The 14,051-nt window shown below is 39.2% G+C and overlaps 1 protein-coding gene across 3 annotated transcripts in view; it reads left to right on the plus strand.

Annotated features, from left to right (window-relative positions):
• TTC17 (tetratricopeptide repeat domain 17) overlaps positions 1–13,705 on the plus strand; it is a 90,569-nt gene extending 76,864 nt beyond the window's left edge. For 2 of the 3 annotated variants that reach the window (XM_006908047.3, XM_025044098.1), the window contains 5 exons: positions 1,202–1,361; positions 2,252–2,335; positions 9,073–9,192; positions 10,871–11,014; positions 12,559–13,705. In XM_006908047.3, coding sequence (XP_006908109.1) covers positions 1,202–1,361; positions 2,252–2,335; positions 9,073–9,192; positions 10,871–11,014; positions 12,559–12,690 — 640 coding nt within the window. In that variant the 3' untranslated portion in view covers positions 12,691–13,705. Of the gene's footprint in view, positions 1–1,201; positions 1,362–2,251; positions 2,336–8,868; positions 9,051–9,072; positions 9,193–10,870; positions 11,015–12,558 lie in introns of those variants that run through there. The other variant, XM_006908048.3, reaches the window with a different exon arrangement.
• Positions 13,706–14,051: the final 346 nt, after the last annotated feature.

Genomic DNA, 14,051 nt, shown 5'->3' on the forward strand with positions numbered 1-14,051 from the left:
TCCTTAAACCAGATCACTGTCATCTCCACTTGGATTCATTCATTAGCCTCCTAGCTGGTCCACTTTATTCACTCTTGGCTTTATTCAATTCACTCTCACCATAGTGCTCAGAATTCTCCCTCAGATGTATGTCAGATAATTCTTAAATGCTGTAATAACTTCTTATTGCTATTTACAGTGGTCCACAAAGCCTTTCATGATCTGTTGCTGTGTCTTTCCATCTCCAACTCTGCTCTCCCTCCCGTCACGGCCTTCACACATGGTGTCTCCTTTGCCTGTGGTGGGTTTCTTACCACCTTCTTCCTACCTGGTTAATCAATACTCATCCTTCTGATCTCAACTTAAATCTCACTTCCTCAGGGAATTCTTCACTAACCATCCCCTTCCTCCATCAGCATAGAGGAAATGCATACCCTCTTGTGGTGTGCTGACATTGTATCATGTTTTTATCTTTTATAAGCCCCTCACAAGGTTTTGAGCACCTGATAGCAGGGACTGGGTGTGCTTTATTAATTATTATAGCCCTGGTATTGAATTTGTCAATGCCAGTTTGCCATGTCGGTATATGTGGTAGTGTATAACATTTAGCCTATATATAGCAGGAAATGACCACTTTGGGACCATGAAGGGAAATACTTACATCTTATATGTAGATACAGTGAATAGCTATTTCTGTATAAAATTTACTACATAAACTTTAGATAATTTTTTCTGTGGGAACAAGTATGCTTCTGTGCATAAAGGGAAAATAAAAGATAGGAGCCACTTTTGGGTATTTATCACTATCTATATCCTGAAAAAAGAAATCCTAGAAGAAAGCCCTGATTTCAAACCTCCCCAGTGAGAAAAAGTAGCCAGAAGCAGTGAGCAGATCAGACATCATGGTGCATAGAAAGGAGGCGGCTTGAGTGGATTGGGAAAATTACTGAGTTCAGAGCTCAAGATCCCAATCCCAACACTGCTGCTTTGTCCTGGGATGTGAGCCTGATTTATACATTCAACAAATATTCCTTGCCTGGTGCTGGAGTCCTTACACCTGCAAAATGAGAGAGAAGACTGAATAACTTTTGAGGTCCTCTGCTCTGAGATTCTGTGGTTGCAGACAGTGCTGATAACACATTGAAGTTATGATCAGCTGATTAATAATACTCCCCACTTACTCAGATTTTCTGTAGCTAATGTGGTAATCTCCATTTTTCAGCATCACAGAACACATAGACTTTGCCACTCCAATACAGCAGCCAGCAATGGAGCCTCTTTGCAACGGCAATCTCCCCACGAGCATGCACACCCTGGACCACTTACATGGGGTTTCCACCCGGGCCAGCCTGCACTACACAGGCGAGAGCCAGTTAACAGAGGTAAGTGCACAACTTTATTCAGCCGTCTCTAGTTTTTTAGCTCCACAGTTGTGGAATTCACAGCAGAAAGCAGAGTGGCTTTTTTTGGTTGGCTGTCATCTAGGTGGCTCTAGGCTAAGCCTAACTTCTTTCAGGTCCTGAGACTAAGCTTATGCCTTTTTTTATGACCAGGAGATTTTAGTTCTGATTCACTCCTTGAGATAGATAGCATTCTGCTTGCCATCACATGGAGGCTCTTGCAAGAAATATTGGGGCAGTTAATTCTCCTGTTGGCATTCTAAAGAAGGAAAGGGTAAACCCAGCATATACCTAGCAAAGACTATGCCAAGAAGAATTGGGAAAACATGCCACAAATGTCCAGCAATAGAGGATTTATTACATAAATCTTGGTATAGATATAAGGTAGTATACAATGGAGCCATCAAGAAAGCTGTAGTAGGAATACATTTAGTGGCATGAAGAAATTTTCAGAATACATTATATGAAAATGTAGATGACAGTATACAGTGTGATCCTATACTCTGTGAGAGAAATAATAAGTGTATACATAGAAAAAACTTGAGAGAGATATATAAAGATATTTAACAGTAGCTGTGTGTGGGTGACAAGGTTACAAATCATTTTTATTTTCTTTATTTACTCTGTTTTCTAATGTCGCTAAATGAATGTGTTTCACGTGTCTATAATTTTTGTTAACGGGGAGAGGACTAAAGGGATGGCACAATGGCCTTAATTGTGTCTTCCTCAAAATGACTTACCAACAGGACCACAGCAGGTACCCCAGAGAAATAACTTGCTTTCGCAGTATAGTGCCCAACTCGGCAACAGCAGTGTTATCTAGATCCTGCCTCATCTTCATTGCTCTCATCTATCATCTTCTTCCCTACCAGGTATTACAAAACCTTGGCAAAGACCAATATCCACAACAGTCACTTGAACAAATTGGCACCCGAATTGCCAAAGTTTTGGAAAAGGTAAGTCACCCTGTAGGAAAGCTGGAAACTATCACCCATCTTCTAACTTTTCCAGATTATTTGCCACTAAGCGGCTCTAACCACTTCTGTTAGTTGCTTAGTAACTAAAGGGATAACGTGAAATAACCCTACACAGAATGTTTCAGTCACTTTTCCATTACCTTTTCCATCACTTGGTTAGTATTTTTTGCCGCTTTGCTTACCTTCTGTGATGAAACCTACCTGATCAGTTTTCTTTTCTTTACTCCAGTATGGGTATATGGAGGTGGTGGTGCTGGGAACCGTGGAATCAAAGTATATGAAATAAGTCGGGTGTTCTAGTGGTGAAGAATATTTGGTATTTCTGATAGTGGATGAGAAATACATCTTTAAATATCTTTTTCTCTTCAAATCATGAAACCAAATATTTGCAAACTGCATTTTCATACATCCTACAGAAAGTAGCACCAGAAAGTATAACTGAGAGCGTCTGTGTGATATTTATGTAGAGAGGAGGTTTTTAAAATTAATTACTCTATGGTTAAGCATCTCTCTACTTTATTACTCTATAGAATTGGAGAGGTATTATAACCTAGCGATTAAGAGAATCAACTCAACTTCCAAGATGACATGGCAGAATGGTAAGGGGTAGGGTAGTTAGTTTAAAAGAGAAGACATGGAAAGCATGTAGTAATTACGTTCTGTGTCAATTCTGAAGCCCACCTTGCCATCTGTCACCAGTTCCCCCAGTTCTAGAGTGGGGAACATTTCTGGCAATTGAGAAAGTTTCCTTTTCTAACTCTGCAAGTCCCAGCTTGAACACATATTCACTACATTCTGCTCAAAAACGACAGAGTTCCTTGTTTAGTTCTTCTCTTTTAATACCTTGTTATAGGTGATTTTTTTAAAACTGTGTGTCACTTTCAGCATTCTTCTGGAAGTCTCCCTAGCCAGGTCCACAGCTTTGTTGGATATTTTTTCCATATTCCAAGATGCAACCCCACCCTTTGTTTTGCCAGTGGATAACAGCCCCTCTTCTCCGGCCTCCAGCGATGGTTTCCTCGGTGCTCTTCCAGCCTCCGTTAATAGTCTCATTGCTGCTCTTTCAAGAAATGTCTACAACTCGTTCCCAAAACTAATGCCACATTTTGAAGTTTCTGTTATGGCAATTCTCTGTTCTCAATACCAAATACTATTTCAGTGATCTATTTCTGCCTAACACACCACCACCAAATTTACTGGCTTAAAAGAAAACTATTATTTGCTTAGGGTTCTACAATCAGGGCTTTCTGGAATATTGGAAATTTTCTGTCTTTGGGTATTCATCAAAACTGAATGTTAACATTTAAGATCTGAGCATTTCTTTCTATGTAAATTATACCTCAGTTTTTTAAAATGAAGGTTAAAAAAAGATTGTAGACCACCAAAAACTGAAAGATGTATGTTACTAACAGACTTGCACTAAAAATCACTGAGGGGATTTTTTAGGCAGAAGGGAAACTATCTCAGTTGGAAACTCAATTACAGGGAAGAATGAAGAGCATCAGAAAGGGTAAATATAAAAGAGCATGACTATAAAAAATAATAACAGTAGTGACTTCTGAGGTTAACAATTCATGACAACAGTAATGCCAAAGGCAGAAAGGAGTTATACTGACCACTGTATATGGTCTCAGGTCCAGTTAGACATTCCACACTCATGCAGTCAGCTGCACTTAGCACAAGCTATGTTCAATGGGATAGTGGATAGGAAACCACAGAAGTTTCAGGCATGTACCTCCCTAGACTAGTGTAACCTTGAAAACAAAACTAGACAAAGACATTATGAAAAAGAAAAATTATAGATTAACCTCACTTGTGAATTTAGGTATCAAAACCATAAGCAAAATATTAACAGACTAAATCCAATGGCAAATTTTTTTTAAGATGCACCTTGACCAAGTCGAATTTATCCCAGAAATACAAAAGCAGTCTAACTTTGGAAAACCTTAAATTTCAATCACCAAATTAAAGAAGAAAAATTATGAAATCATTTTAGTAGATTGCATTTGATAAATCCAATGAGATGTAAAGCTAACACGAACTAAGAATAGACAGGACTTCTTTAATCTGATGAGAAGAATCAACAAACAAATACATCAAAGATAATTTTTAATGGAGGAAATACTTAAAATAATTCTTTGAAAGAATGCCCACCATCACCACTCTTTTTAGTTTCGTACTGAAAGTCTTACCAAGGACAGTAAAATTACGAAAAATAAATTAATGGCAAAAGAAAAGGACGAAAAAAATATTTTCAAAAATTATATGATTGCCTACATAGCAAACCCAAAAGAATCTATAGACAAATTTTAGAAATAACATTTTTATCAAGGTGGCTGCCTGTAAAGTCAATAAATGAAAATAAATTGCACTTCTATACAGCAGCAAAAAATGTCAGGAAATATAATTTCCAAAATATATTTACAGTGATAAAAATATAAAGTTCCTGGTAATCTAATAAAAAATAAAAAATTTGTAAGGCTTGTATGCAGAAAGTGATAAAAAAAACATATTAAAAGGCATTTTAAAAGACTTAAATAAGCAGAGAGATGTATAATGTTCATGGATAAGACTTACATCATAAATGTCACTTTTCTCCTATTTGATTCATAGAGTCATTGCTATTATAATCAAAATACCAACAGGTGTTTTTATGGCACTTGAAAAGCAGATTTTTACATTTATATGGAAGGATAAAAAAATAGACATGATACTCTTAAAAAGAAGAAGAAGGTTGTGAGAATTTCCTTACTTTTATAAAAATTTATAAAATAAGACAATATGCCATTTGCTCAAAAATAAACAAAAATCGGTAGGGGCCTAAATAGAAAGCCCAGAGCAGACTCTTAACATGCACAGGATTGTAGGTCAGTGGGGAGAGGGGGCTATTCAGGAAGCTGTGCTGGGCAGTTGCTTAGTTAATTTCAGTCCTCATCTCACATCTGACACCAAAAGTCAATTCCATATGAATTAAGGATTCAGATATCAAGAACTAAACTTTAAAAATTAGAGTAAAATTTGGGAGATGTTCTTTCTGGCCTTGGAGTACAGAAAGGTTTCTTAAAGAAGATAGCAAAGCAAGCACTAACTATAAAAGAAAATGTTAATAAGTTCAACTACATTAAGTTTAAATTTTTGTAATTTAAGACATTTTTAAAGAGAGATAAGCCAGAGTGAGAGAAAATAGGTATAACACATTTAACCTACAAAGATTAATATGCAGAGCATATAAGTGAATTGATGAGAAAGATAAATAATAAAATAAACATGCATAAAAGATATTAACAAACATTTCATAGAAAAATATGTATGACCAATAAAAACAAAAAATTTTCAATCTCATTAATAATGAGGAAATGCAAACTAAGACTGCAGTAAAATGCGATTTTATCCCTACAGTTAATACCAAGGATTAGAAAGGAAATTGATTAAGGGGTACTTTTAAACAGTGCTGATGGGATTGTAAATTGTCACAGCACCTTTAGGAAACATTTGGCATTCTCTTTTATGTTGGATATTTGCATTATCCTGTGACCCAGCAATTTCACTCCTAGGTCGCTACTCCAGACTAGGGAAACTCATTGCACATTTATTTGCAACAGGAGACTTAAAAATAGGAAATAACTTAACCCCTCTCAACTACAGAAAATGAATAAATGCGTTATAGTATATTTACTTAATGGACATTTAATTGTGCAGCAAGGAAATTGAATAGTCTAAAGCTACAACAACATGGATGAATCTTTGAAATAGAGTGTTGAATAAAAACCTCCAATCCCAGAAGACTTCCTAAGTTATTATACCATTTTTCACGAGGCACAAGAAGTAAACTAAATATTGTCGAAGTAAATATTCATGTGTGAATATCATGAAGTAAATATTATGTGTAAATATAATGTGTGAGTGATAGAAGGGTGTTTAAAAAGAGCAATGAAATAATAAACATAACATTTAGGATAGCGTGTGCCTCTGGAGAAAAGAACAGAGGCTGGAATAGTGTAAGAACACATAGGTAGATGCAAGCTTGTTCTTTGGTAGTCATTATTTTGTGCTTTACAGCATAAGTATACATTTTATATAATTACATATTACATATAATTGTATAAATATGTTCTTTTATATGTGTCAAATATTGGCATTAAAGAAAGATCATGTTATTTTTTAATAAAACATCCTTTTGAGGAGCTAGGCAAAAGGATCAAGTCACTAAGAAGGAAGAACAAATCGAGCTAGTTTCAGATTTCCCTGCAGCAGCCTTCCGCACCAAGAGGTAATGGAGCAATGCCAACAGATTATTCAAGGAAACGAAGAATGAGCATGATTTTATATCCAGCCAGCTGCCCTTCAGGTTAGGAGGCTGCAACAGGAAGTTTTGAACATATTTGATCGTATTAATTTGCTAGGGCTGCCATAACAAAATGCCACAGACTGGGTGGCTTAAACAATAGAATTTTATTTTCTCACAGTTCTGGAGGCTGTAAGACCGAGATCCAGGTGCCAGGAGGGTTGGTTTCCTCAGAGTCCTCTTTCCTTGGCTTGCAAATAACAGTTGTCTTGCTGCCTCTTCATGTGGTCATCTCTTTGTCCATGTGACCCTGGTGCATCTCTTCTAAAAATCCTTCACCCAAATTCAGTCATAGCGGATTAGGGCCTCATAGCAATGGTCTCATTTTAACAATCTTCTCTTTAAATACCTTGTCTCCAAATACAAGTTACATTCTGAGGTACTAGAGGTTGAGACTTCAACATATGAATTTTGGGATAACACAAAACCCATAACAACAATCTCAAAGAATACTGTCTCCATGAATTCTTCTTGAGTAAACCACTAGCGGATGAACTTCAGCCAACCAGGAGATGATTTGGGAACCACACAAAAGGAATGTCAGTGATAAATGAATATATTTAACTGTAGAACCAATACTAAGACAAAGATGGGAAATAGGGTGACAGACAAGACTAAATACTATGTGCCCTAACAATGAAGAATGATAAAAGTACCAAAAAAAAAAAAAAAATTAGGCTGGAAGAAAGAAATAAGCTAGGAAACATGATAAGTTTTCTGATTGCCTCATTTATAATTCCTGGGAGTTAGAGACCACCATCAAAAGGGGCAAATGAAATAGGAAAATCCAAAATTAAACCTAAATTAATCCAAAATTAGACCCAAATTAAGTATTAGAATTTTGCATATGGTAAAAGTAGCATCTCAATGGTGTGAGATATGAATTTTTCGTTAAATGGGACAGCTTAGCTATCTAGAAAAAAATAAAATTGGAGCCATATCTTTATACCAAGTTATATTTCAAATGGATCAAAAATTTAAATGTGAAAAATGAAACTATGAAAGTGCTAGGGGAAAACATGGTACAACTTCTTGATAACCTTAAAGTAAGCAAGACCTTCCTAACTGCAATTAAAAATCCAGGAGCCATCAGAGATAAATTAATAAACTGAACTATGTAGAAATCAAAACTTTTCGTGTCACTCAAGCACCGTAAGTCCAACAGTGGACTCAGAAAACTGAGGGAATATATCTGTAATTCAAACTACAGGTAAGGGACTAATCTCCCTAATATATAAAGAGCTTTTTCAAATAGATAAGATAAAGACCTCACAGAAAAATTAATAAAATATATAAGAAGAGATACTTTACAGAAAAATACAAATGGATGTCAAACATGAAAGGATAATCAGCTCCACTCATAAGAAGGGAAATGCAGATTTAAACCATGTTTTCCACCTATCAAAGGTCCAGGAGTTTAGTAACAATCTGTGGTGAGGCTATAAGGAAATAGGGGCACTCAGATATTTTTGTAGGAGGTTAAATTCTTATAATACTATGGAGGGCAATGTGATGATATCTGTCAAAATGACAACTGTATATTCCCTTGACATAGCATGTCCACTTCTGGAAATATATCCTGGAAATGCACATGCACAAATGCAAAATTATACCTATACAGATTATTTTTGCAGCATTGTTTGTAATAGTAAAAACTGGGAGAGAGGAGAATATTGATTAATGAGGATCTAGTTTAATAAATAATGGTACCTCCATACAATGAAATACTATGTAGTTGATAACAAAAGAATGAGGAGGCTTTCTATACACTGATGTCAGAAGATCTCCAAGGTGTATTGTTTAGTGAAAAAAGCAAAGTGCAGTGACTGTTACCTCTTATATAAGTATTAGGTTTACCACATATAAAAAAGAATGGGACTATAAGTCTATATTCATATTTGTATAAAGCAGAAAATCCTAAAAGGCTGCATAAGGAACTAAAAATGGTGTTTACTTGTATACAATAGAGACAAGGATGGGAAAGAGACTGTATAACTTCGTATAATTTCCAGTCTTTGAAACATGCAAATGAGTTAACTATTTAAAAAGTTAAGTAAATATAAATGAAAAAAGACATGGTCATGAAATACAGTTCTGTTTAGTAGCCAAATAGTTTTGGACAAGACACTTAATCTCTCTGAATCATAGTTTTCTCACCTATAAACAGGCCGAAATCATAGACTCAAGCTCATGATTGTTGTTAGGATTGAGAGGATGAACATGGTGGGAGAGATGAATTACGTACCTAGCAGGGTGCCAGCACCAAGTACTCAGTTAAGTGGTCATTAATTCGTGTTGCTGTTCTTACTCTTGGTAGTAAATTAGTATGTTATTTAAGAGACATCAGCTTTGGTTGACCGTTCCTTTGTAGAACCAGACATCCTGGGTCCTTTCCAGCATGGCAGCCCTCTACTGGAGAGTGAAAGGCCAAGGAAAGAAGGCAATTGACTGCCTGCGCCAGGCCCTCCACTATGCTCCACACCAAATGAAGGTGAGTGGGACTCAGAAGATGTGAATTTCTCCCCCTTGGTCCTTTCCATTGCCCAGTGGTTTATGAGGTTTCAACTAGCCTTCCTCACACGCAGCCAGTAAGGAAGCGGCAAAGTGCTAAGATAGGATGGGGCAGAAGAGCCTGCAACCCGGCTTATGCCACCGCAAGCCTGTGAGTTATACCCACAAGAACATGGAGGGAGGGCTTCAAGAGCACTGTAAGAATTACGTCATTTAAAACCCCTTCTGCTGCCGTCAGAGCCACCCAATGTATAGCAAATACACAGGCCTGGGCAGGCCATCACCCCAGAAGTTGTTCTGGATTTAGCTAGCCCCCTGGGCCTAGAGGCCTGGTATACTTGTTTTGCTTATGCACCTTACTGACACTTGCTTCCAGACACAGAAACAGAAGCAAAGTTTTCTTTCTTACACACCAGCCAGTTCCTGTTCTTTTACTGACTTTACCTTTAGACACACAAAACCAGACCAGCTAACCCTGTGTAACATCAGTCTTTTCAAAAAAGCTAGTTATTGTGATGATGACTGAGATAGTAAAATTTTTTAACAGCACATTTGTATCCACATGTGCAGAGTTCTGCATTCATCTCCGGATCTCATACTTCCTAAAGACACGGCTTATGTCTTCTCTGTTCATAAAGGCAGTATGTGGAGCGATGGAGGGCACAGGCTTTCCTGTCGGGCCCCACTGACTTCTAAATGCAGCTCTGCTGCTTACTAGTTTTGTTATCTTAGGCAAATTACTAAACTTCTAAGACCTCATATAATGACATGCATTCTAATGAGTGTCCTGTTAGGACAAAGATGAGCCACCCCCCCCCCCGCCTTTTTTTTTTTTAATTGGTTTCTTCTGTATCTCCTATAGAACCCAGTACAGTGTGGTATAGACAGCAGTTGTTCAGGTAACACATTTAAAGGGAAAAAATATTTGTGATGATAATAACCTTGCTACTTGTTCAACCCATTATTCTCTGTACTGCCAGGTGACAGGGAAGGGCCAAGACTCTAGATCGGAGCTCAGAGAACTTTTTTCTACAGCAGGCCAGATTGTAAGAAATTTAGGCTTGCAGGCCAGACAGCCTCTGTTACAACCACTCAGATCTTCCATGGTAACATACAATAGCCACAGAAATACGTAAAGGAGTGGGAATGGTTGTATCCAATGAAACATTACAAAAACAGGCAGCAGACTGGATTTGGCTTGCGGACCAAAGCTTGTCAACCCCCACTTCAGATGGTGCAGTGGTCTTTGCAGAAAATACTTTTGCTCTATGACAGCACCACTCAAAGTGTGGCCTGTGGTGGACAGGTGTCAGTGTATTAACTATTTATCACCAATCTGAAATGAGACAAGGAGTTTGCACCAGAATGTAAACCAGTAGCTTCACTCAGCAAGGTTGTTTTCTCGGCTGACATTTTTTGTTTTGCTTGTGTTTTGAGGCAAGACTTTCTCAGTGAAAGAGATACGCGTTGGTTTATATTCTGGTGCAAGCTCCGTATCTATCACAGACCAATAGCAAACAGCAGACGAGCACGTCGAGTGGCACTACTCCGTCATTTTCCAGAATACACCAACTGTGTTATTTACGATCACAAAAACCAAGAATGAAAGCTCAGAAACCACCGTCCCTCCCTTCTCACCATTCCTCTTCCTCTCCCAGGACGTGCCCCTGATTAGCCTGGCCAACATCTTGCACAATGCCAAGCTCTGGAACGACGCCGTCATAGTAGCCACCATGGCGGTAGAGATCGCGCCACACTTCGCTGTGAACCACTTCACGCTGGGCAACGTCTACGTGGCAATGGTGAGGCTGGCGTGTGAGCAGAGCACACCAGCTCATATCTTTAATTTCAAACTTATTTGACTAATTTTTGTGTCTGTTTTCTGTAAGTTTTGTGTCTAAAATCGCTAGCTCTACCAAATATTTTATGGGTAAGGAGTTTGTGAGTTTTTTTAAATAATGCATGAAATCCATCTAAGTATTCTCAACTGTGTAGTTCCTCACCATGAGTTTAACACTAACAGTAGAGTCTGATTTACCTACAGTTTTCTGAAGACATTACCTGTTCCAGAAAACCTTACCTAACTCTCTGCGTGGACATACACTCACTACACTCTCTTACTTCTGGGTTGGGCTGGGTACCTATCATTGCATCATGATGCCCTGTGCCTATTTTTCTTGCCACATTTTCACCTTGTTTTATAATGTTTTGTTGAAGTATTTGTCTCTTCCCCAGACTAGGAGCTCCTTAGGGAAAATGCTGCTCTTCACCTCCCTGTTCCTAGCTCTATGGGCACATAGTAGGTCCTCACCAAATGCCTAACGAATGAGGAAATGCCACTAGTTTCACAGGATACCATTTACAGAGAAAATGGCAACACCGTCATCCAGAACCCTCATTCTGGTCGGAAACGAGAAGTGACTTCAGAACTTAGAATTCTGGGGCCCCCGAAAGCTGTCATAGCCAAATTTAACATGTCATTCGCTTTCATCTAAAGCTTGGTGTCCCAACATGGCACTCTTCCCAGGGCCCTCCCAATAAAGGCTCACAGAATGAGCAACTTCAGGCCGTGAATTTTGTGTGCCATCCATGACTTCAAAGGCAGGGAGTATGATCTGGCCAGGTAGTGTTGCTGAATGCACAGATATCTCTCTGCTTCTGAAAACTGAAGAATCTTTTTTCATCTCCAGTAAATGTGCAGTTTTCTACCCTGAATGAGGAATTCGCCCTCTCATTTGGCTAGAAGGAGTTACTTAACCAGTTGGTTTGGGTTCTCCTTTGAGACTGTTAGTCTCAGTAAAAGATTAACGCCTTCAGTATGGCAGTGATCATGTCCAAAGCATGTTCGTATTTTTAAATGTTAGCGAGAATAAAAAAACTTTAAAAATTAACAGGTCATATTGAGCTACCTGACTTGACTTCCGTCTTTCCAGCTGCAGCCGAAAATTCAGGCAGATGCATAATGAGCATTCGCCAGGCATAGTAGAGGTTTCTGTGAGGCTTAAGTGGAATGGTTTTCATAAAGCACCCAGCTAGTGCCTGGCACACAGCAGGTACTCAGTCACATTAGTTCTTCCTGTCACTGCCACGATTGCCGCCTTTGCTGGGTGCAGCCCGTGTAAAGCCGGACTCCCTTTTCTCTCTGGTTCTCGGGTCCTGTGATGTTGTGGGTGGGGGCGGAGGTGGTGGTTTCCTCCCAGACCCCAGTTTTCCTCAGCAGTTTAGGTCCGTTGAGAAAATGCTGCAGGATTGTCACCAGCACGGAAGTGCTTTTGAGGAAAAACAACCCTGGCGTGTGTTCAGTGTGGTGGGAGGACCCCTCTCTCACTGTCCTTTCCCCTCGCAGGAGGAGTTTGAGAAGGCGCTGGTGTGGTACGAGTCGACGCTGAAGCTGCAGCCCGAGTTCGTCCCGGCCAAGAACCGAATACAGACCATCCAGTGTCACTTAATGCTGAAGAAGGGGCGGCGTTCCCCTTAGCGCACCCCTCCTTTCTCCCTCTTTTCTCATGCTCCTCAAAAAAAAAAAAAGAAAGAAAGAAAGAAACCAATCATTGTCAGTATCTGCTTTTAATGATGTGTGTGAAAAATAACTGAGTAAGACTTATAACAGGACTTTTACACTTGTGCACATTGGTTTGGTTTGGGTTTTAAGCTCCTTTCCCCACAGCCAACTTCAGAAACACAAAGTTCTTAAAAGGAAAATGCAGCTTAAAGATATTGTGTAAATACTGAGCCAAGACATTTCTGGAGCTGTGCTCTGTCTCCAAAACCTCGAGGCCTTTAGGGCTTTTCTCCGTGGTCCAGCCTGCCTCCTCCTCTGGCGGAGGACGAACCCGCACGCGCATCCTCTGCTTCCTCGTAGCCTCTGTTGTCAGTGGAAACGCAAAAGCCCATCCGGTGCTGGTGGGTGAGGGCCGCGTTCTGCGCGCTCCGTTAGCTCTCCACGCTGTCCCAGTCCTGTCCGCTCCACGCTGCTGTTACAAACGCTCAGAGGTAGTCTGCAGGGGAGGAAGGGGGGAGATGACGTTAAAAACAAAACCTTTACAACAGCAAAAACTCGTAGGATCACCTGACCTCTGTAATGTTATTTATGTTGGGGAGGGAGGGGGGCTGAGAAGGGGAAATCAGCCATGTACAACATCTATATCATTTGTACTTTAATTACAAATCACAAGGAAACCAATAAATGGAAATCCTATATAACAGGTTTATATATATAGAATATGTATATTTGAAGCCCTCTACAGACTGAGTCTATGTTTTACTAATTCTTTGTTCACTGTGTTTCCCATCTTGGAATAAGGTGCGAGTGTCAGTTCTCCCTCCCTGAGGCCTTTAGACTTGCTCCTCAGGAGGGAGCGACGAGCCAAGGTCGAGTATTTCTGTACAATGCTGTTACCTCTGGTCCCAGGAGAATCAGAAACTCCAGACATTTTGGAATCTTCAAGGGCACATACTGAGAACAAAAATAAAAGTTGTTTATGAGCAAAATAGGTCTGTAGTATGGTTTTTCTTTAGAACCAGGCTGACGTGGTCAACTGTGAAGCCTCCCTATAACTAGATCTGATCTCAAGTCCTAGGTTGTCTTTATTTTTTCACAACAGCCAGCTTAGGGGAGAAACAGTCCACCACTGGGTTTTCATGGTTGATGAATTTATTAGCATGTTACCTTTGACCAGGAAAGATGTGCAATCAGCAGATGTTCACAGTTGGGTTTATAATTGACCTTCCAGGAAAAGGAAGGATAAGCCACAAGGTCATACGCCTTCAGGTAAGCACAGATCTAAAGTTCATGGAGAACTTTGGTGAGCGTCATACCAATATAAAATTGAGCATTCC

The sequence above is a fragment of the Pteropus alecto genome, unplaced genomic scaffold (assembly GCF_000325575.1).
Source record: "Pteropus alecto unplaced genomic scaffold, ASM32557v1 scaffold71, whole genome shotgun sequence".
Taxonomy (NCBI): Eukaryota; Metazoa; Chordata; class Mammalia; order Chiroptera; family Pteropodidae; genus Pteropus; species Pteropus alecto.